This window comes from Colossoma macropomum, unplaced genomic scaffold (assembly GCF_904425465.1).
Source record: "Colossoma macropomum unplaced genomic scaffold, Colossoma_macropomum, whole genome shotgun sequence".
NCBI lineage: Eukaryota > Metazoa > Chordata > Actinopteri > Characiformes > Serrasalmidae > Colossoma > Colossoma macropomum.
The window spans coordinates 376,203-401,237 of record NW_023494795.1 but is presented as its reverse complement, the minus strand read 5'-3'; the positions used below and the strand labels follow the sequence as shown (position 1 = coordinate 401,237).

The 25,035-nt window shown below is 39.8% G+C and overlaps 1 protein-coding gene across 7 annotated transcripts in view; it reads left to right on the top strand.

The window, feature by feature from the left end:
- The first annotated feature begins 7,020 nt into the window (after window positions 1-7,020).
- The window catches only part of dnmt3aa (DNA (cytosine-5-)-methyltransferase 3 alpha a), a 135,378-nt gene continuing 117,363 nt past the window's right edge, over window positions 7,021-25,035 (top strand). For 5 of the 7 annotated variants that reach the window (XM_036581110.1, XM_036581102.1, XM_036581109.1 and 2 more), the window contains exons 1-2: window positions 7,021-7,138; window positions 18,304-18,563. In XM_036581110.1, coding sequence (XP_036437003.1) covers window positions 18,498-18,563 — 66 coding nt within the window. In that variant the 5' untranslated portion in view covers window positions 7,021-7,138; window positions 18,304-18,497. Of the gene's footprint in view, window positions 7,139-17,985; window positions 18,005-18,303; window positions 18,564-25,035 lie in introns of those variants that run through there. The other 2 variants (XM_036581100.1, XM_036581104.1) reach the window with 2 other exon arrangements.

Below are 25,035 nucleotides of genomic sequence, written 5' to 3'. Positions count from 1 at the left end.
CAAGCTTCATTTTAGCTGTTAACCTTTTCTTCAGGGATGAAAAAAAGGAGGCGTTTTCTGTTACCTGATTTTGTTATTACGTCACTGTGATGTGGATTCGAACAGGATTGCTGTTACCGAAGGAGCTCAGAGTTCAGTGAATTTTAGACGGTTATTCACTCTGGAATTATTACTTAGCAGACGTGTGAAAACTGCAGACGTTGTCGCTAATCACTCAGATTACAGCACCTCCCCAGTAAAGGTAATCCAGCTCCAGTAGAGCTGTACAGTGACAAAAACCACATAACCAAGTCTGTTAGGTATTACTGACCAACTCCACACCGTTTAAGGCAAGTATGCGATGGTCTAGGTCTGCAGTTAGCATCATGCTAATTAGTGGGGTATACGCTTCCATTACTTAGTAGCTGCGTTAGCCTTGTAGCTCCAGCGCAAAGCTAAAGAAGCAAACTTCAAACACCAAACACGTCGTAGCTTGTCGGCTACATTTGAGGTAAGAGGTAAAATGTAAATTTTGCCAAACTATTCCTCAAAATCTTTTTCTTCTAGCATAACTGCTTAACCTGCTTCATGTCGACTAGGCATTGAAAGAGGATTAGTGACCGTAAGTGACCTCAGCATCAGGACTTTGGTTTGACCTTTGACCTAAGAGACAAGGATGGTCATAAAGCTAATCTTGCTGACCTTGGGAACGGGCTGAGTTTATCGTGTGTGTTTGCACTGTGGGATGGATATGCAGCCTACCAGGTGCCACCTGCCTGTCAGGTGGCTCGGATTTACATGCATGGGTGCTTGGGAATGTGTGCGAGTCTCAGGACATTCCTAACAATTGTGTTTTTTTCCATCACAGGTGTCTGAGGGTGACTTATTGAGCCCTGAGAGACGCGTTAAAGGCGCTGATACCAACAGCAGAACAGTGCTCAGAGCGATTTCACCACGTTTAAGTATGTCTAAAAAGAGTTTTAAAGAGTTTTAAAGCTGTAGTCCTGACTGAAAATCACAGTCCACATGTAGAGGTGTAACTAGGCTCTTAGGGCGCTGGGCCTGGGCGAAATCTAAAAATAATTAGCTATATTTTCTCGGCTACAGTTTAGTCCTGAGTCCTGTTTCTCAGCTCATGTGGTTTTTTAAAATTAGCTGTTTTTATATTTAATGAAAATCACATATTTAATACGATGTTACTGGCACAAACCATGTTTGAAAACTTTCACCACTCATTTTGAAAGATGCTGCATAGTCGCGCATTCGTGAGCTTCTGCTGGTGTGGGTTCATGGCAATTTCTGTGCTCCCCTGCTGGAGAAACGTCAGACTGCAACACATGCTCTAAATGAATGAGTTCCAAAGTCGTTATGTTGAAGGTGCTCTGGAATTAAGTTTTAGATGCTTACAGGAACCATGAAATAATATATTTTCATAATTTCATTACTCATCTGAATTATCGGGACATTGCTGAAAATCATAATAGTAATAGTAATATAGTAATCATTTGATTAATAACTGAATATGTGGTTAGCGGTTTATTCAAGGTCTCCATCAGTTCAGACTAAACCACTGACCTCTGACTAAACCTCTGACCACTTCACTCCTCCCAGAGAGAGAGAGAGAGAGAGAGAGAGAGACTGTAGGAGAGTATGTATATGAAGTGTATGCGTGTGTGTGTAGTGTGTGCAGTGTGTGTGTAGTGTGTATGAGAGAGAGAGAGAGAGACAGTCAGACGGCCATCTTGGCATCCTGCCAGAGCAAGCAGCCGCAACGTGGAGTGAATTTTAATGAGGAGAGTGAGATGAGATGAGGACAGAGTGTGTGACGGAGGGAGAGAGAAAGGCTGAGTGTGTGTGTGTGAGAGAGCGAGAGAGAGAGAGAGAGGGAGAGTGAGGCCGAGGGCAGGACTGTGTGTGTTCATAGTAAAGGAATCTGATACCTGATACTGTTTACATTATAATCAACCCCCTGACTAATTCACAAAGATGTGTGTGTGTGTGTGTGTGTGTGTGTGTGTGTGTGTGTGTGTGTGTCGGGGGGGAATAGACTGCAGAAGTCACAGTAATTTACTCAAGGACACTATTTCAATTTACCCCTCTCCCACTCTCTCTCTCTCTCTCTCTCTCTCTCTTTCTTTCTTATATATACGTATAAATATATATATATATATATATATATATATATATATATATATATATATATATATATATATCGATGTTGTTGAAGGAAAACCTTGTATCTCCATTTTTGACGTTTTTCACTTTTTGACATAATTTGAAAATACCTGTTGTTCTTTACATTGTGTGTAAATTTCATGATGAATGGACCAAAAGAAACGACCCAAAGTTACTTGGAAAAAAGTCTGGTTCCATTGACTTACATTAAAAGTAGACTATGTAACAGTGATATATATATATATATATATATATATATATATATATATATATATATATATATATATATATGCCCTTCTGTAGTTCTTCTAAACTGGACAATAAGTGTAGAAACAAGGAGGTTTAATATATATACATATATATTAAACAGACTTATATATATTTATGTATGTATGTATGTATATATATATATATATATATATGTGTGTGTAAACACAGCCTCTGTGTTTAAGGTGAGACAGTTTATTTATCTGCATCTCTGTATTCCTGCTTTAAATCAAGATTGATTGGCGGGGGTTAGTGGTGGTCTTAGTGCTAGTAGTTAACCCTAAGTCACCAATTTACAGCATGTTTTTACTGGGTAAAACTGAGGTTAGGGAGTTTGAGTGTGTGTTTCTTTGTGGTTTTTAGAAACAATAACTGGGTCATTCTAAGTCCACTGGGCCCTTTTTGGATCTGGACTGTGCAGTATGTGACCCAACAGCCTGAACAAACACCGCAAAACTGGATATGACGACTTACACAGCACCACGCGGGATCTAATTAAACCCCAACAGTGCAGCGAGGCTTTATCAGCTTTTCGTAGTGAGCTGGAACAGACAGTGTGAGTTATGAGTTTGGACACACACTAGCACTGAAGAGCCTGAAATCACTTTTCATTTTAATATTTTGGTTATTTTATGTACAATAACAACTTAAACTGCACAGATTCAAATACTGTAAACTAGAAAACAAAATTATCCATAAACTGTTCACTGTTATTATGTTTTTAGGTTTTTTGTCAAGTTATCTGTCTGAGATGTGACTGTCGTGTTTGAAATATCACATTATGGATATTTATTCACTTCAGCCTCATCTACAGCTCCATTCGTCATCTTTCACCATTAAATATTATATACAACATCCTCTAAAGAACACACCTCTGCACATTTTACTGCACAAGTACTGTTTATTTGCAGAATTTAACACATCACTGCTGTTGGAAGAAAACCTCTCCAAAATGGTAACTTTACAGGAGAAGGAAAAAACATACTTTACTTTTAATGCAAGTCAATGGAACCAGAATTTTTTCCAAGTCATTTTGGGTCGTTTTATTAGGTCCATTCTTCATGAAATTTACACACAATGTAAAGGGAACCAAGTATTTTCAAATCATGTCAAAAACTGAAAAACGCCAAAAATGGAGATACAAGGTTTTCTTCCAACTGTGTCTGGGTCACTGATTTTTTTTGTCCATTATTTTCCCGAAAAATAATTTGATAAATAGACAGTGTATATGAAATTATTCAACAATACCTTTTATGTGAAACAATTTTCAGCGAATCCATATAAAATTCATTTTAGCTTCTTTTTGCCTCCTAAACTCTAAAATGTCAGGCGCTGCAACCGTCCAACCAGATATGTTGATTAAGTAAACTATCAAAAAGGTAGTTTAGTTCTATAAAGTTCTGAATAAAGTAGTTTGGCATGATTTTATGCTTGAGAACTTTAAAATAAAAACCATGTTGCAAAATAAGGCAACTTTAAAAGTGCTGAAGTTTTTGACTTTTGAAACTGTTGTCCGCAAGTTCTTACCTCCTCAAATGTCAGATGGCACAACGAAAAACAAGAACTTTTATTTTGACATGTTTTTACAAAAGAGGGACCGGAGTACTGCATCATACAGAAGACCTCAAGTGACCTTCATGAAGCAAAATATCAAGGAGCTCAGTAGCCTTTTCACAAATTTAGTAAAATTTTAACTTTTGAGTTGTGGTTAGAACGGTTCAGTTTTTCAGTTTATCAGAGCAATGAAAACGTGTAATTATCATACTAATGTTTATTTATTTCAAAAAAATTAAAGTATAAACCCGAGTTCAAGGTCAATGTTTCCTACATGTACCTAAATAGATGCCTCTAATCTGAAATTAGTCTGAAAAGTCAGGTGGTGCAACAAGCAAGTTAATAACTAAAACAGACAAGTAAAAGCTTTGATAACACTGTATTTAAGATATAAAATGCACAGATATAAATGCAAATACATTGTCAGATGCAAAAATGCCCATCATATCCTTTTAAAGAAGATTTTTGAAAAATGTCATTTTGAGGACCTGATTTGTCGTCTACGTCTTCATCTATTACGTATTGCTGTTGCCCAAAGAAAACAAATTATCTCCAAAATGCTAACTTTACAGGAGAGAGCAAAAAACATTCCTTACCTTTAATGAAAGTTAATGGAAAGAGATTTTATTCCAAGCAATTCTTGGAACAATTCTGTTTGTCTGTTAGAAATGTTCACATAGTGTAAAGTGCAGCCTCTCTTACTTTTCTGATGTAGGAAAGTAAAAATGGAAAGAAATTTGGACAGAACGAGTACATTAGAATGATTTTTAGCTTAATCTGCAGTACATACCAAACTGCTTTTATCTTCTTAAAAACACTGAATTTAAACTTTTTATTGCTACTGTACTTACAGGAGAGTTTCCCCTTTTCTAATATTTTCCACATTTCAGACGAGTAGTGAAGACATCAAGACTATGAAATAACACATATGGAATTATTCCACTTCAAAGTAGCCCCTTCAGCATTAACAGCAGAACAAATACCTGCCACGTCAGAGCATGAAACCCAGCACCTTCACTCAGGAGTGCTCAGGACACATACCAACACACACACACACACACACACACACACACTGGTGTGTATTGGAGCGTGTGTGTGTGTGTGTGTGGTGTTTCCATGTGTTTTTGTATCAGAATCAGAATCTTCATTTGCCAAGTACCAGATGTACTAGGACTTACTCTTGCAGATCAACATAATATATATATATATATATATATATATATATATTCTTATTGTCAGAAGAAAACCTTGTATCTCCGAAATAGTAACTTTACAGGAGAAGGAAAAAACATATTTAACTTTTAATGTAAGTCAATGGAACCAGAATTTTTTTCTTTTGGTCCATCCTTCACGAAATTTACACACAATGTAAAGGGCTACAGTTATTTTCAAGTTATGTCAAAAACTGAAAAACGACAAAAATGGAGACATAAGGTTTTCTTCTGACAGCATATATATATATATATAAAACAAGATTTTTCATTCCAAATAATGTTGCTGCATTTCTATTCTAATGTCAGGTCAGCCGGTATTTTCAAAATCTACACTCTTTGTCTGTTTTTAATATAACATAAAATGATGCCCCCTTAACCAACATTCATCCATTTTCTCAAGCGTTCTGAACAAGGTGGTGATAACCACTGTTCCAGTTCACAGTGGTGGTGATAGGAACCAGACGTCCACCTCTAAAAGCTCCCTCACAGAAAGTTACTACATGAAATTGTTATGAATTCACTGCCTGATGTCTGAAATGATGACTAAGTTTCATGACAGTTATAAATGTTTTCATGTATTTATGACAAGGAGATGCATGCAGGGCATTGTGGGGCAAAAGAAAACGTTCCACTGTTCCCATGATCAACAAAACCCGACTCGTGTAGGTTCACTGGTGGTTCTGGATAAATAAAATGTCTATATTTGTGTTGTAGTCATGGCGACCCCTGGTTCCTATCACCACCACTGTAAAGACATCTGAACCGTTTCACACCAAACCACTCTGAATCTCTCTGTTTACATCAAAACCACTGAACTGTGCAGAATTTTTAAAAATCAGTGGATTTGCCCTTTAAATACAGTGTGACTGTGGTTGAACTGATTTCATACTAGATAAAACTGAACTGTGAAACATTTAAGGGTTCTCTTTTATACACACTTAAAAAAGAGTTCTTTAGTAAAGGCAATGGTTCTATTTAAAGCCATGGGTTCTATACAGAACCATTTCATGCTTAAATTCTTCTCAGCATGGTGAAGTTTGACAGACTGACAGAGGATGCTTTGTGTATGGTTCCTTCTGAAAATGGTTCTACATAGCACCAAAAAGTGTTCTTCTTGCTATTGTTACAAGTATTATAACAAAAGAAGAACCCTTTTTTGGTTCGCCATATACAACATATAAAACCTAAATAGAACCAAAAATGGTTCTTCTATCATTACAATGTCGAGCTTGTAACTGTAGAAGAACCCATTTTCAAAAAAGGTTCTACATAGAACCATATACAACAGTCTGAAGAACCATTTTACCATGCAAAGAACCATTTTTGCACACAAGTGTCTCTATGGTTCTATAGAGCACCAAAAAGGGTTCTTCTGGCTATTGTTACAAGCTTGACATCATTACAACAGAACCCTTTTATGGTTCTACATAAAGCCATATACAATATCTAGAACCTACATAGAACCAAAAAGAGTTCTTCTATCATTACCATGTCAAGCGTGTAACAGTAGAAGAACCTGTTTGTGGTTCTACACAGAGCCATTTACAACATCTAGAACCTATATAGAACCAAAAAGAGTTCTTCTATCATTACCATGTCAAGCTTGTAACGGTAGAAGAACCCATTTTCAAAAAAAGGTTCTGTCTAGAACCATATATAACAGTCTGAAGAACAATTTCACCATGCAAAGAACAATTTAAGCACGAGTGGTTCTAAACGGAACCGTTGCCTTTACTGAAGAACCCTCGAAGAACCATCCTTTTGAAGTCTCTGTCCGATTCCGCGGGAAAGGCGGCGATGACGTCACGCCCGGTCTCCGGTATACCGGGCTCCGTTTAGGACCCTGCGGAATCTGCAGAGAGAGAGCGAGAGAGAGAGAAGCGGAGGGGACCGAAGGGCAGCGCCGCAGTACCGGAGGGTTGAGGCCCAGGGGCCGGAGGAGACACGGGGTAACCACACTAGCCCACCCACCCACCAACCCACCGGCTCGCCTTCACCCACTCACTCCAGCGCAGCGTTGCCGTTTTTCTCGCTCTCGTCCAGTTTCCTCTCTCGGTCCGTCCGTCTATCACGGCGGCGCGTGTCGTGTCTCTCCGGTTTCTTTCGGGGGAGGGGGGAGGTGGAGGCGTTTAACGGGACCGAGAGCGCGCGCGGATCTTCTAAGGGGCTTGAGAGTGCGCGCGGAGGAGTTTCTGCTCTAAATTAAATAATTAATTGATTGATTAATTAATTAAATAAGTAACGACGATCGACAGCAACGCGAATCAAACACAACAACATCGAACTTTAAACAGACGAAGCCAGTTTCTTCCTATTCGCCAGCTTCTTGTTCGAATTCTCCCGTTCCACCTTAAATGGCTCGGGCACCAGAATGTAACTGCTGCACCATTTAAGGTGGAACGGGGAAATTCGAATAAGGAAGCCAACTTTAGCCTCTGTTTTCATTTCTTGCCTCACTTTCTCAGGCGGCGGCGTTGGGTCGCGAGCTGCGCGAGCCGAGAAAGAAGGAGAGCAGAACGCGACGCACGCGCCACGCACGGAGCTGCCTGCACTCCACTCGCGCGCGCCGCACTGCACTTAAACACGAACGGAAAAAAACACAAACAAACCGCGTTGCTGACCCTCGCGCGCGCCTCTTCCGCCGCCCGGTTAGCGTCTGTTAGCATTAGCACGACGGGGTTCGTGCAGTGCTGGACTCTCAGACTCAAAGCTTTTATTTATTTATTTTGCCATGTTGACCTCAAATCCCGCGTCTCGTGCCACCACCACCGGCTGCGTCTTCATTACTGAGTGGCTGATGCACACTTAAAAAATAGGGTTCTTCAAGGGTTCTTTAGTAAAGGCAGTGGCTCTATTTACAGCCATGAGTTGTATATAGAACCGTATATAGAATCACGGTTCTTCAGATTGATGGAGAATGTGTTGTACATGGTTCTACGTAGAGGGAACTCTTTTCTATACAGAACCATCTTTATAAAACTATATAGAGCAGTAACAGAACCAAAAGGGGTTCTCTTATTGTTACAGACTTGACATCAAAACAATAGAAGATCCCTTTTTAGTTCTCTATAGAAGCATTTTCAAAAACGTCCTATATAGAACCAAATACAACACAGCAGAAAAAGAACCAAAAGGGGTTCTGTTATTGTTACAAGCTTGACATCGTAACAACAGGAGAATCATTTTTGCCACTATATAGAACATCTTCAAAAAGCTTCTATACAGAACCAAGTACAACACAACAGTAACAGAACCAAATGGAGTTATGTTATTGTTACAAGCTTGACATCGTAACAACGGGAGAACCCTTTTTGGTGCTATATAGAACCATATACAACACATTCTAGTGAAATGGTGCCTCAGACTGTTCTATGTGGTTCTATGTAGAACCTTTTTTTTGAAAATGGGTTCTTCTACTGTTACTAGCTTGACATTGTACTGATGAAGAACGCTTTTTGGTTCTATGTAGGTCTTTTGTGTTGTGTATGTCTCTATGTAGAACCAAAAAAATGGTTCTTCTACTGTTACAAGCTTGGCATCGCAATTATAGAAGAACCCTTTTTGGTTCTGTATAGGTTCTAGATGTTGTAAATGACTATGTAGAACCAAAAAAGTGTTCTTCTGTTGTTCTGATGTCAAGCTTCTAACAATAGCGCGTAGAACCCTTTTTGGTGCTTTACAGAACCATTTTCAGAAAGGTTCTATATAGTACCATATGCAACACATTCTACAAAAAAATGAAGAACTATTTCACCATGCAAAGAACCTATTAAGCATGAAATGGTTCTGTAGAGAACTCATGGTTCTAAACAGAGCCATTGCCTTTACTAAAGAACCCTTGAAGAACCCTCTGTTTTTATGTGTGTAGGAAAAACTGGTTTGACCTGTTTATTTTTTAGGGATGGTGATGTTTGCATGTGATGACCAGCCTGTAGACGTCTGTGTATGTGGTCATAGCTGTCACACTCACTGGTCGCTCTATGAGGTCCACTTTAGGCTGTAGGTGTAGCCCATCTGTTACTGCCCAGTCACCCCTGGATTCATTATTGGGCCGCTGTTGTCCAGATATTGTTTGGCTGGTGGTCCGTCCTCAGCACAGCAGTGACACTGACGTAGTGTGTGTGATGAGTGTGTCAGAGGTTGCAGGGCAGGTTGGTGGGTTGAGAGCGGACCACCACCCAGAAACATCCAGCCCAGAGTAGCTTTGGGCTGATTAATTATTTTATAGATATATTATAATATTTATACTGGAAAAAATGTTGGCAAATTTGCCAAAAAAAAACTCCCAGTGCATGAAATCTGCTCTCCAGTACACTCTTAAAAATGAGGGTTCTTTAGTAAAGAAAATGGTTCTATATAGAACTGTGAACACTCAAATAACCCTTTCCATAATTAAAGGGTTCTTTGCATTGTGAAAGGGCAGGTTGGTGGGCTGAGGGCGGACCACCAACCAGAAACATCCAGCCCAGAATAGCTTTGGGCTGATATGTGATATTTTTGGATATGGCCATAATCAGGGTGTGAATTGTGTCGGAGGTCTTGGTGAAGGGGGTCATCTGGTGGAAAGCCTGACCTGTACCTTTTTCACAAATATTACTCTACAGACTCTTTTAACTGTGTATTTGTATCCATATCAATTATTTTTACTGATGAGAAGACGGCAAGTAGGTCTGACACCTTGATTTTCTCAGTTAATGAATTAAAATACATAATTAAGATCGTGAAAACTGATGATAGTTATCAGCAGACAGTAGGGCTGGCGATATTCTGTCGTTATTGTGATCATTTTTGCCTGGGTTCGATTCCCCGGCCGGGCAGCCAGAGTCCTTTCTGTGTGGAGTCTGCATGTTCTCCCCGTGTCTGTGTGGGTTTCCTCCCACAGTCCGAACACATGCAGTCAGGCCAATTGGAGATGCTAAATTGGCCCTGGGTGTGAGTGTGTGTGTCTGTGTCTGCCCTGTGATGGACTGGCGACCTGTCCAGGGTGTTTCCTGCCTTCCACCCAATGACAGCTGGGATAGGCTCTAGCTCCCCCCACGACCCACAAGGATCACTGGCTTAGATCAGGGGTGCCCATACTTTTGTGGCTTGAGATCTACTTTTTCCAGTGGACAGGTCATCGTGATCTACCTTTAAAAAAAAGGCTGGCCTTGTCCTTTTTAAAAGCTTTGAAACTTCTTTAATGCGCTTCAGTGGCCTATATTACTATTCAGCATTAGGGCAAACGGCTGAAAAATCACATTGACCTTATTCTGATGATTTGCACTGACTGGTGTCAGCCAGTTTGTGGAGTCTGGACCATTTTTTTCTTCCTGAGTTCACCTCTAACTGGGAACTCGTCGTAGTAGTTTCTGTGTATATTTCAAAAAAGCCTCTCGACGTTTTCCTTCTCTGGAAGTGCGATGGCTGCTTGACAAACCAAGCAGATGCATTTGTAGTTTGGTATTGTAAAAAGTAGTCGGTTTCTTTGTGCAGGTCTCGCACTCGTGTTCTGAAAGAGTCGGTGTAGGTTACAAAAGGAAAACGCAAACATAGCGCTACACGAACTGGCTACCGACAATTAAAACTTTCTAGATCGCTAGAGAGGCAAATTCACAGCAGTGCTTTAGGCAGCTGTGGCGTAGCTATGGTTACAAGCAGTAAATTAAAGAGACAGTGGCCACATTTCGGGTCAGTCTTGTTGACCTGCCCGCCGCCAGAAGCAGTAAGGAAGTGTTGGAATGTGATAGCCTGGTGGAAAAAGGCACGATTTACCAACCTGCACTGTGCGATCGACTGGTCGATCACGATCAATGTATTGGGCAGCCTGGCTTAGCTAATATGTGTGTGTGAGAGAGAGCATAAAACCCTTTTCTCAGTTAATTAATTAAAATATGTAATTTAAATATTAATAGCTGATTTAGTCATCAGCAGGCAGTAAAGTGGGCAATATGATGATATTTTATTGGTATTGTGATAATTTTTGACTGGGTTCGATTCCCCGGCCGGGTGACCAGGATCCTTTCTGTGTGTGTGTGTGTGTGTGTGTGTGTGTGCGTGTGTGTGTGTGTGCATTTCTGAGCATATCGTGTATTTCGTCTATAATTAAGGAATGCTGACCAACTGCAAGCTTCATTACAAAGAGAGCACAGTTAATTCTGATTAATTGGATTCAGTTCAGCACAGTGTAAATGTGTAAATCACTGTATTGCAGTTTTAAAATGTGGCACTACTACTGTATTTTGTCTGTGTGCCAAAATATCATATTTATCATTTTTTTATTTTGTTTAAATATTGTGATATAACATTTTTCCATATCGGTCACCAACTCACCCCTAGCAGGCGGGTTTCCGTGGTTGCCATAGGAGTAAAACCAAATTCCGATTCAGTTTGCCAAGAAATTCCGGTCAAGTATTCGCTGTTGTACATAGGACCATTGTAAACACCACCCACTGCATGTGGTCATAGCCGTCACACTCACTGGTCGCTCTATGAGGTCCACTTTAGGCTGTAGGTGTAGCCCATCTGTTACTGCCCAGTCACCCCTGGATTCATTATTGGGCCGCTGTTGTCCAGATATTGTTTGGTTGGTGGTCCGTCCTCAGCACAGCAGTGACACTGACGAAGTGTGTGTGATGAGTGTGTCAGAGGTTGCAGGGCAGGTTGGTGGGTTGAGAGCGGACCACCACCCAGAAACATCCAGCCCAGAGTAGCTTTGGGCTGATTAATTATTTTATAGATATATTATAATATTTATACTGGAAATATATGCTCTCCAGTACACTCTTAAAAATGAGGGTTCTTTAGTAAAGAAAATGGTTCTATATAGAGCTGTGAACACTCAAATAACCCTTTCCATAATTAAAGGGTTCTTTGCATTGTGAAAGCTTCAAAATGCACTGCAGATGGTTCCATATAGAACCTTTTTGAAAAGGGTTCTCTATAGCACCAAAAGGGTTCTTCTGTTGTTAGGATGTCATATAGAGCCATCGACAGCACATTCTCTATCAGTCTGAAGAACACTTTAACTGGGCAAAGAACCCTTTAATCCAGGCTCTTTAAAATGTTCTTCTTCAAAAAAGGTGTTCATGGTTCTATATAGAACCATTTTCTTTACTAAAGAACCCTTAAAGAAGCATCTTTTTAGGTGTGTAGAGAGTAAAATGGATGAGCACTTTGGCAATATTTTGGTTTCTAACCAAAGGAACATGGAGAACCACTGGACGTTAACTCAAAACTCAAGCTATACACACTTAAGATGTTTCTTCAACGGTTCTCTAGTAAATGCAAAGGTTGTTTTTAGAACCATGAATTCTGTATAGAATCATTTCATGCTTAAATGGTTCTTTTAGTGGTGAATTGGTTCTTCAGATTGATGGAGAATATGTTGTATGTGGAACCTTTTTTGAAAATGGCACCAAAAAGGGTTCTGCTATTGTTACAATGTACAGAACCATTTTTACACAACATTCTGAAGAATCCCATCAATCTGAAGAACCCACCATGCATTAAGCATGGAATGGTTCTATATAGAGCTCATGGTTCAAAATAGAACCATTGCCTTTACTAAAGAACCCTTGAAGAACCATCTTTTTAAGTGTGTACACTCTTTAAAAAATGGTGTTCAAGAGTTCTTTAGTAAAGAAAATGGTTCTATATAGAACCATGGTTGTTCAAAGAACCCTTTGCATGATTAAAAGGTTCTTTGTATCAAGTGTTCTTGAGACTGATCGAGAATGTGCGGCAGATGGTTCTATATAGCACCCAAAAGAATTCTCTATTTTTATAGTGTCAAGCTTGTAACAATAGAAGAACCCTTTTGGGTGCTAAATAGAACCCTTTTCACTATATTTCACTATATAGAACTGTCTATAGCACATTCATGCACATTTTCCATCAATCCGCAGAATCCTTTCATGTTACAAATCATACAAAGGGTTCTTTGAGTGCCCATGGTTCTATGTAGAACCATTTTCTTTCCTAAAGAACCCTTGAACCACCCTTGTGTAGGGTAAGGCTCTCGTGGCACTAAGTAACTGAATTTGGGTCATTTATTGTGGTCATGTTGCAGATGTTAATGGCTTAAAGTCCAAGTCGAGAGTGGCTCTGTGGTCAGAGGCTGACCATTCATGAAGGCCTTAGAGAAGGGATTGCTAGCTAAGGTTATGGTGGGGTTTCTGTCCAGCAGTGGTGATGTTCCTGCTCTGAACACACCAACTAAACCTAGCAATTAACTGCTGACTTGAATCAGGTTTAAGTGGGGAGACCACCAAATTATGCTGGACTTTGGCCCACCAGGACTGGACTGGACAGGACAATCCCAGGGCTAGAGGATGGCTAACACATTGTCCATGAACAGATGGGCTGCTAATCTCTATGGGATGGTTTATCCCCTTTAAAATCTCAGGCTTATTTCATACTAAGGCTTATTATTCAGTAACTACATGGACTTCTATGGAAGCTGGTTGAGCTATTCTTAGGTTATAGAAGTGTGTAATAAAGCTTTGGGCCTGCTGGTGGGTCCTGGCCCTTTTAGGGGTTAAACCAGTAAACCAGTCTTGGTCCTGTTTCTTAACCCTCACCGTAGGAGAGGCCTCAGTGATGTAGTCCGTCTTGTTTGCGCTTCACTGTGTTTAAGCAACTGTTTATTGCGATGAAACCCCTTAAAATCTCAGGTTTATTACATACTAAAGCTTATTCTTCAGTAACTACAGGGGCTTCAGTGCAAACTGAGCTATTCATAGGTTATAACAGTGTGTAACAAAGCTTTAGGCTCACCGGTCGGCCCTGGCCCTTTAAGGGGTTAAAGCCTTTTACATGTGCTGATTTTCCTCAATAACCTTTCAGGAAAGTAGGCTAGAGTCACTGTCTTTCATTGTGGTTATTCTGGGCAGAGAGAGAGGCCCGACACAGTGCTGCAATGCTACACACTGACCACACTGCTGATTTCTTAAAGGGCACTTCCACTATTTCTGTATAATTCAATTCTTAAAATGTAAACAAAGTCATTAAAAGTCCATTGTGGAGAAAACCAACAACTCAGATTTCTTTACAATGGTTGTGATGGGAACCAGACGTCCAAAGCATTTAAGGCCTCTGAAAGCCCCCTCTCAAAGCACTATTGAATGGAGTGGTTCAAACTGCGTGATGCCTGAGACGTTGTCTGTTTTATCCATCATCAGCATTGCTTAAAAACTCAGAAGGCACATAGGTTCACTGGTGGTTTTGGATAGTAAATAAAATTTAATTCTAGATTTTCATTGTCGAGATCACAACCTTTTGCACAACAATTGCACCATTGTATCTCAAACCACTCTGAATGACTTTGTTTACATCTCAAAGATCGAATTATGTCCAAAATCTGACAAATCAGTGGAATTCCCACTTTAAATAGTCAGGTTGGCTATAAGAGCACTAGAATTGAAAGAACGGCTCACTGTGGCTCTGCTGCTGCTTAGACAATGAGTGCGTTAACATGCACTCAATAATCCGATCATAATCAGATTTCTGCAGTTATCTGGTTATTCAAATGGTCATATAAACAGCACACTCTGATTTCTTAGATCGGAGTGAGGTCTAAAAATTTGAAGGCTGGATTTTAGCTCAGTAATCAGATTTATCAGTGCATGTGGACTCTTACTCTGATTTCTTTCGGATTTCTCAGTCTGCACGTTCACAAAAACAGACCGGAAATAAATGAGCAACATTGCCGCGAGACGCAGCAAAACACTTTTGGAGTGACGTTGAAACCGACTACATTCTCAATGAAATGAAGGATTTCAATATTCTTCATCTTCTAGATGATGTATGTTCATATTTTCAGGTAAAGTGGCGCAGTGTTTAAAAAAAAGCCGCGGTATGAAGTTTGAGTTTTACGATACGTTCACGTCACGCCGTCTTCTGTGAGTTTTCTGGCCGTTTTCAAAGCAGAAATCTGATCACTGTCTGACTCATGTAGACCTGGAGTTTCCCCATTATTTGATTACTCAAGTACATGTAAACACGTTGATCGGATTACTGACAAAATCTGATTTTCAGCAGTTATCAGATTATTAAGTGCATGTAAACACACTCAATGATGTAAATCACATTGTTAAACAAATGGCCAGACGTATTTTCATCATAGCACTTCAGCTTCAAGCTCAAAACTTTGGCTCGGTCTCATAACTTGGCCGGTTCTCTTCGCTTTGTTTGACAGCTGTGACTATGACCAGTGATGATAAACAAACCCGGTTAAAAAAAAAAATTTGTCACATTAAACGGGTTTGATATGTTCTGGATCTGTCACGCTCGCAGGCGTTTCTGTTTCTGGTTCCAGTCACCAGTTCAAGATTCAGAGTTCTTCGTTTGCGTATTGTGCAAGCGAGTGTGTAGGAAATCTCGCTGTGTTCATAGAAGCATAATTAGAAGCACAGTCAGAAACCCTGTGCGCCAGGATGCCTTAAGTACAAAACTCAGAGACGATCCTTCATTTACACACTTAAAAAATGGTTCTTCAAGGGTTCTTCTGCAAACAAAATGGTTCTGTATAGAACCATGAAAACTCAAAGAACAATCTATGTTAAAGGGTTCTGTGCATGGGGAAGTGGTTCTTCAGACTGATGGAGAACGTGTTGTATATGTAGACGTGCACGGTGCTTTCCTGTATTTCATCTAATACAGTTTGCTGTATTACTTGTAGCACTGATATGTTTTACTGTATAGTTCTGTTTTTCTCAGTGGGAAAAAAAAAAAAAAACAGAAGTAAGATTTCTGCTTCACTAATTTTTACAAAAGTTAAATTAGGAACCTTGAGTCAGTGACTGGAACCAAAGCACGACAGATTCATGAGGAGTCAAACCCTCAGTCACAGCAGTCAGTCAAAGAGAACAGGCCACATAAAAATCACAGGTTTAGAGCATAAAGTATGTTTTGAGAAAAGACAATGTAAAAATATGAATGTTCTGCCTTGTTTTAGCTGCTGTTCTCCGTCTTTTCTTTATCACTGGTGCTTGACTGACATTGCGTCACTCTAGCAACGACAGCGCGTGTTTTTCTCTCAGCCCTGATGACCTTACGGCCACATCAGGGTCAGCATGCAAGTCCTTTTTTACACCTAAGCTTCACGACACCAGTGCAAGGCGGGTCTACAGCTTCAGGCAGGTTCACAGTCAAGTTCATGCGACGCTACATTAAAGAAAAGTCTACATTTCGGTCAGAGTTCCTCCCTCACGGCAAAATCATGCTGTACATGCTTAAAAAAGACGGTTCTTCAAGGGTTCTTTAGTAAAGAAAATGGTTCTATAGAGAACCACAAACACCCAAAGAACCCTTTGCATGATTGAAGGCTTCTTTGCGTCATGAAAGAGGTCTTCAGACTGATGGAGAGTGTGCTGTAGAGGGTTCTATATAGAACCTTTTTGAGAAGTGTTCTATATAGCATCCAGAAGGGTTCTTCCATTGTTACAAGCTTGACATCGTGACAGGAGAAGAACCCTTTCTGATGGGGCCCTTTTCAAAAAGGTTTCATGTAGAGCCATATACAACCGATTCCACAAAGAACCCTTTAATCATGCAGAGAGTGTTCATGGTTCTATATGGAACCATTTTCTTGACTGAAGAACCATTTTTGAAGAAATCTTTAGGGATACACTCTTAAAAAAGCTCTTCTTGGGTTCTTTGGTAAAGACAATTATTACATTATCTATACAGAACCATGAACACTTGAAGAACAGTCTATGTTTAAGGGTTCTTTGCATGGCGAAAGGGTTCTTCAGACTGATGTAGAATGTGCTGCAGATGGTTCTACATATCAGCCTTTTTGAAAAGGGTTCTATATAGCATCCACAAGGGTTCTTCTATTGTTACAAGCTTGACATTATAACAATAGAAGAACCCTTTTTGGTGCTATATAGAACCCTTTTCAACAAGCTTCTATATAGAACCGTCTACAGCACATTCTTAGGTGTTTCTGAGTTTCTTAAGAGTCCTTTGAGTGTTCGTGGTTCTACGTCGAACCATTTTCTTTACTAAAGAACCCTCGATGAACCATCTTTTTTACGAGTGTAGTACCATTTTCAGACAGGTTCTATATAGAAACAATTGCAGCACATTGTTAAGCATTCTTAAGATTTTTAAGAGTGCTCTGAGTGTTCATGGTTCTATATAGAACCGTTTTCTTTACTAAAGAACCCTCGAAGAACCATCTTTTTTAAGCATGCAGAACCATTTTCAGAAATGTTCTATATAGAACCGTCTACAGCACATTCTTAAGTGTTTCTAAGTTTCTTAAGAGTCCTTTGAGTGTTCAATGTTCTATATAGAACCATTTTCTTTACTAAAGAACACTCGAAGAACCATCTTTTTTACGAGTGTAGAACCATTTTCAGAAATGCTCTACATTTAGAACTATATACAACACATTCTCTATCGATCTGAAGAACCATTTAAGAATGCAAAGGGTTCTTTAAGTGCTCATGGTTCTACTGTTTTTCCTGAAGACAAGACTTACTAAAGATTTTTTTAATTACATCTTTTTTTGGCTTCGTTGATGAACTCGGCCAGTTCGTTACACGTCTTTACTTTCATTCTCATTCATTTCTTCATTCCTCATTTTCTCACACCTGTTTTGGGGGGTTTTTGAGGCCATGTCGCTTCTTCTGGTCTTGTTTCCACAGGCATAGTGGCTTGTTTCTCTCGCGAGATCTGGCAACTCTGGTAGGAGCGCTGGACGGGAAGGACAGATTGTTAGAACAGCGGAGGCTCTTCAGCTCCGGGTGGAAGTGTGTGTGTGTGTGTGTGTGTGTGTGTGTGTGTGTGTTTAGGACAGAAGCTGGCTGAGACTCAGCCCCCGCCATGTTAGTCTCTCCAAGGCTTTTAAACACGGCTTCTTCGTCTCCTCTCTGGCCTCCTCCTCCTCCTCTTCTTCCTCCTCGGAGTTTCACCCAGTGTACTTACGCAAACGCCGCTCTGACTGAAACGTCACCATGTTTTCAGGGGACAATTCGCACCAAAACGCCTCCAAAACCACATTCTGTGTCGAATCTGCGTCCCAAATTCACAGCATCTAAGAATTCGACACGAAACATAAACATCAGAAATGTTGGAGTCAAAATACGTGAAGACTAACGCGCACATCTCCCTGTTTTCCTTTCAGAGGGGGAGGAGGACTCAGAAAGGACGGAAGGTGGTCTCAGCTGCATCGCCCCCCAAAACAGAGCCTGACTTCTTTATGTTATTAATTTAATTTCTTTTTGTTTGTTTGTTTATATTATTATTATTATTATTATTATTATTATTATTATTATTATGCATCATAAATAGGCCCTAAGCGAGTTTGGTCTATGAACGATGCCGTCCAACGCTGCTGCAGCTCCCGCGTGCAAGACTCCGGACCGTGACGCAGCGAGAAAAGCGGTGAGTGAGAGCGCGCGCGCGCGCCCCCGCCTGTGTCTGCGGGCCTACGTACACGCAACCTGCCCGTGTTTCATATTTTCACCCCCGCGAGACGTGCGCGGGTGTAGCGCGCGCACGAGAGTACGTGTGTGTGCGCGCGCGCGGGCGCGTGTTTACTCGCAGGCCTATATACATATCAAAGCTCTCTCTCTCTCTCTCTCTCTCTCTTTTTTTTTCTTTCTCTGTGCGCGCGCGCGTGCGCGTGACTGTTTATGGAAACGGGCTTGGCGCAGAGAACACGCGCGCGCTGCTCGGAGAAGAGTCTGGAATCAGCGCGAGAGGTACAAACTGGGGACAAATCTCGGTTTCACCTGAAATGACTTCATGTGAATTATTGATTTGAAACATTAGACTCCCGGATAGCGAGTCTGCACCGGTCAGCCATAACTTTAAATCCTTGTTTCTACACTCACTGTCCATTTTATCAGCTCCACTGACCGTATAGGAGCACTTTGTAGTTCTACAGTTACAGACTGTAGTCCATCTGTTTCTCTGCATACTTTGTTAGCCCCCTTTTACCCTGTTCTTCAGTGGTCAGGACCCCCACAGAGCAGGTACTATTTGGGTGGTAGGTCATTCTCAGCACTGCAGTAACACTGATGTGGTGGTGGTGTGTTAGTGTGTGTTGCGCTGGTCTGAGCGGATCAGACACAGCAGTCTTTAAACACCTCAGTGTCGCTGCTGGACTGAGAACCAAAAACATCCAGCCAACGGTGTCCTGTGGGCACTGATGCTGGACTAGAGCCTGTGTGTCAAACACAAGGCCTGCGGCCCTGATGTGATCCTATCCGGTCTGCGGAATTATTTTAATTCTCTATTAATGTTAGCACGTTTCACAATGCCCTGCACTACATTCCCCAGCATACTCAACTTTGTTGAGATTTTTTAGAGTCATTCTACAGAAACGTACATTTTTGTGTCCCTAGTGTTTACGGATATATTACACTTAAAAAACGTTAGGGTTACAATTTATTTATATTTAAGTTAAAACATTGTTATTTTAACAATTACACCTTCTTGAGCCTCAATTCAGCAATATTGATTTATAAATCAATCATATAGAATTCCAAGCACCACAGAAGAGCTTGTCCTCACAGTCATGTGTGAAGGCTGAGGCCATATTTTGAGGTAAAAAACATGTTTTTCTGCTATTTTAACTACAATAATCTATACATGACTATGAAATATATAAATTAAATGATAAACAAAACAAATGGCAAATAAGTATTATAAAATATATAATGAAAGTCCCCAGGAGTCGTGTCACTGGTATTACTGCGTAACAAAAAACCTCTTATTTTGAAATAAAAGTCACACTGATGACATCACTCGACTTCCTTTTACCTGTTTTCTGAGGATCTATGAAGAAAAGCACATGGTGAGTCTGCTGTGTCTTTCAGTTATCAGAGATTTTCTCATTTAGCTCATGATTTCATATGAAGCTTTTAGCTGAAGTCACTGGTGTGACCGACTTTATTCTTAGGTAATTGTGAAAAAATAGAATACAAATGGATTAAATTCCATATTTTAGTGGATATTCTATGATTGACAACATGTGGTTTGATGCTCTGTAGCAGTTATTTTGTAAAATGCATTGTTCATTAAAAATGTCTCTGGTGTTGCCTTTCTTATGTATAACACCAATGAGGATCAGTGACTCCTATGGACAGGTAGAAAAGTGGACGTTTCTGTAGAATGACCCTTTAATAAGCCCCATTTAGTGGTTGCGTCTGACACATCTGGACTAGAGGATGACCAACACAAACTGTGCAGCAGCAGATGAGCTATTGTCTCTGACTTTACATCTACAAGGTGGACCAACAAAGTAGGAGTGTCTAATAGAGTGGACAGTGAGTGGATACAGTGTTTAAAAACTCCAGCAGCACTGCTGTGTCTGATCCACTCGCACCAGCACAGCACACACTAACACACCACCACCACATCAGTGTTACTGCAGTGCTGAGAATGATCCACCACCCAAATAGTACCTGCTCTGTGGGGGTCCTGACCACTGAAGAACAGGGTAACAAAGTATGCAGAGAAACAGATGGACAACAGTCTGTAATTGTAGAACTACAGAGTGCTCCTATACGGTCAGTGGAGCTGATAAAATGGACAATGAGTGTAGAAACAAGGAGGTGGTTTTAACTATTAATAATAATTATGGCTGATTGTGTATATCGGCCCACTGACTGTCACTGATCGCCCACCCTCGGACCACCCAGAGTAATGCATACAAGGTGTAACCAGGTTTTAATCTCCTCAAACAGATTTTAAATGCACACAGACTTTTATTTTGGAAAGACAATTAATGCAAACAATTGAGAGAAACAAATAAATGACCTAGACCTAATATGAAATGATTTAGTTGAAAATGTTGTTGTTGACACTGTGCAAGATTGATTATACCTGTATAACCGGCTTGATTTATGATATTACTGTTAAAATGATTTACTGAACTAATTTACAAAGGATAATGAAAGAAAGAAATTAAGGGAAAGTACGTAAACTGGATTGTGAGTGGAAAACGCTGAGCAAAAAGCCTGTGGGCCGCCCGTTTTGCCTTCAGCGGGAAAACAGTGTCCAGCTATTGTCTTGCTATCTGGGCATGAAAAAGGCCTACAGAATCGAGGGGTCAGAAGATCAGAGAGAACCTCTGATACATTTATCTGTTCTGTTTATCTGTAACCTCTATTTGCAGTTTATTAAAATGGTTTGGGATCCTAAATTGGTCATGTGAAAGCTGTGGTGGGCGATATGGCAAAAATGATACACAATATATATATGTATATATATCACAATGAGTGCATATATTTACTTGCACACCAATAAGATGATCTTTATCAGATTTCTGGAGTTATCTGATGATTAAGCGACTCTGATTTCTTAGATCAGATTAAGGCCTGGAAATCCCATTAGTAAATCTGATAAAGAGGCTGGATTTGAGCTCAGTGATGGGGTTTTTCAGTGCATGCGTACTCTTACTCTGATTTCTTTCGTTTTTCCTCAGTCTCTGCGTCTTCTGGAGTGATACTGAAACCGAATGCGTGCTTGACGAAGTGAAGAATTGAAATATTCTTCATCTTCTAAATCATGTATATCCTTATTTTCTGCTAAAGTGACTCGATGTCTGAGTTTATGTGAGTTTATTGGCCGGTTGCAAAGCAGAAATCCAATTACTGCCTGACTCATGTAGACCTGGAGTAAAATGTGCTGTAACGATCATATCTGAAGCCGCAAAAGTTCAAATTGCGATGTTAAACACAGCTAATAGACTACACACAGTTAGGCCCAGTCCCATTTCCTATTTTTACCCCTACCCCTTGTTTTCGGGTGTCTCCTTGCCCCTTGGAACTGAGTTATAAGAGGTAGTGGTTGAAATCTTCCCTCTGAAATGGGACCCTCAAATAAAAAGAGCATCACTTCATTAACAGCTACCAGCGCTGCTCTGTAGGCGACCCTGCCAGTCTGCAGTGACAGCAGAGGAGGGTAAAGTTCAGCTCCTCACTGCTGGGCTTTAGTTACATTTAGGGAATCATATGACTTCAAAGAGGGGGGCAATTATTTATGATCACCCACCCCTAATTCTTCAGTGATATGAAGCTGAAGTCAGATATTCACCAGATTCTTATTCGAATTTTCCCGTTCCACCTTAAATGGAGCAGCAGTTTTGATGCCTGAGGTGCCAGAATGTAACTGCTGCACCATTTAAGGTGGAACGGGAAAGTTAGTTAGCTAGCTACTGAGACATCAGCTACTACTAGTGATTTTTGTGCTTGTTATGAAGAAAAGGACCATAATACACTGAAATGACTTTAAACTAAGATAATACAGTGGTTATTGTCATTTTTAACTGAGAAAATTCTCACATTTGTGGGTTTCTTTGGTCTCTTGTTCTCCATCTTACCAGTTTTTCTTTTTTTCTCATATCACTCTGTTTGGAGTCTCTGAAAAACCTCCGTTTGGAGGATCATGTAGCTCTAACACTTCACCCCACCCATCTATCTCAACAAAAATCAGGACACCCTACCCCTAGACGTGAATGCGCAAAACAGAGGGGTAGGGCTAAGTGGTAGGGGCGAGGGCTGACAAAACGTGTGTGTGTTCACCCCCATTTATTTCTAATACATCTTCAGTGACTCAGTCTGGAACCAGGCCTGATCTCAGTGATGATAAATAGAATCATATTTCTCACTCCAGTTCTGTCAGTTATTAGAGAAACACAGTGAACCAGCCTGTTACATTAAGTCATAGGGAGTTAAATTTAACTGCAGATGTTGATTTAGCACCGGCCACTTTACTGCCAGCTTAACCTCCTGCTCTAAAAATAACTGAAGGCTGGCAGAACCTTGTACTTAAACCATAACCACTGCTCATTAACCACACTGGGCCAAATAGAGAGGCTCACAGAGTGGGGAGGGAGGCTGACTCTGACCCAGACTGAATTCGAGGCCTGGTCAGAGAAGGTACTTACACTGCCTGTCAAAAGTTCGTCTTCTTTAAAAATGTTCCCAGTAATTTGGGGTTTTCTCCCTGTTACGTGTCAATTAAGCAAGAACAACTAACAAAAAGGTTTTGCTAGCCTAAAGCAGCTGTGTGCGAATCCTTTGGGTATATTTATCATCAGAACGCAGCCTCATGTTCTCCAAAGCATCTTCCTCGGTATGAAGAGCAGATTTTGACAGATTTAGATTTGAAGGTTTCGTTTTTATCTATTGCTAAAAGCACATCATTCTAATACGCTACTGTTGCAAACCGAGAAGGAAAGCATGCGCATTTGTCTTAATGTGTCCCCAGACTTTTGATGGGCAGTGTGTTTTCCACTTACATTTCCTACATGCATACAGAATTGCCCTGACCCAGAATCCTGTGCGTGAGAGATGGTGTGAACTGATGAATTGGCGCTAATCTTTGTGAATGGGCCTCTATGGAGCTCTCAGGGCCAGTTTTAATTTCCTGTTTACGGCCAGAGCTTTGTAGACTTGTGGCCTAAATTCAACTCGGTGTAGGGCCTCGTGGTGGAACTGTGTGTGTGTGTGTGTGTGTGTGTGTGTGTGTGTGTGTGTTTGTTTTCGTACATTTTCAGGACATTTGTTCAAACTTTTCTTAGTTTCATTTTTGCGACATTTTTGTCATTTCTTGGCACCATGGTCCCGACTTTCTCCTGACTTTAATTTCTTTTTAGTTCATGAGGTTAAGGCTTGTGTTTGAAAATGCTTTATATATATTGCTTTATATATATGCTTTATATATATATATATATATATATATATATGTATATATATATATGTGTATATATATATGTATATATATGTATGTATATATGTATGTATGTGTGTATATATATATATATATATATATATATGTAGTTTTACATCTTAAATTTCAATGTAAGTTAATGCAAAAACATTTTATGCCAAGTGATTTTGGAGCATGTCTGTTGGTCCATTCATCATGAAATTTTTACACAATGTAAAGGACAGCAGCTGTGTTCAAATAATGTAGAAAAATAAAAATCAACAAAAATGTTATATATGTATATTGTATATATATATGTGTGTGTATGTGTGTATATATATATATATATATATATATATATATATATATATATATATATATATATATATATATATATATATATATAGTACTGCTGTCTGAACAAAACCTCATACCTCCAAAATGTTAACTTTGCTGGAGAAGGAAAAAACATACTTTTAATGTGAGTCAATGAAACCAGACTTTTTTCCAAGTCATTCTGGATTGTTTCTTTTCGTCCATTCGTCATGAAATTTACATACAATGTAAAGGACAACAGGCATTTTCAAATTATGTCAAAAACCGAAAACCATCAAAAATGGATATATGAGGTTTTCTTCCGACAACAGCAATATATATGTACAAATAAACAATATATATATAAAAAAAAATTTTGACATAATTTGAAAATGCCTGTTGACCTTTACGTTGTGTGTAAATTTCATGATGAATGGACCAAAAGAAACGGCCCAAAATGACTTGGAAAAAAGTCTGGTTCCATTGACTTACATTAAAAGTAAAGTATGTTTTTACCTTCTCCAGTAAAGTTACCATTTTGGAGGTATGAGGTTTTGTTTCAACAACAGTGATATATATATATATATATATATATATATATATGTATGTATGTATATACATACACATTTGAATTCCATTCCACCTCTACATTGTGTGAAAATTTCCTGATGACTGGACAAGCAGAAATTCCAAAATAGCTCCAAAATAGCTTAGAAGAAAATCTCTTTCCATGAACTCACATTACAAGTAAAAAATATTTCCTTTTTCTCCTGTAAAGTTACCATTTTGAAGATCCTTGAGTCCTGAGAAGGTGTGTGTGTGTGTGAGATGATGGCAGAGGGGAAGCCCACACACACAATTAGTTTAAGCATCATTTCCC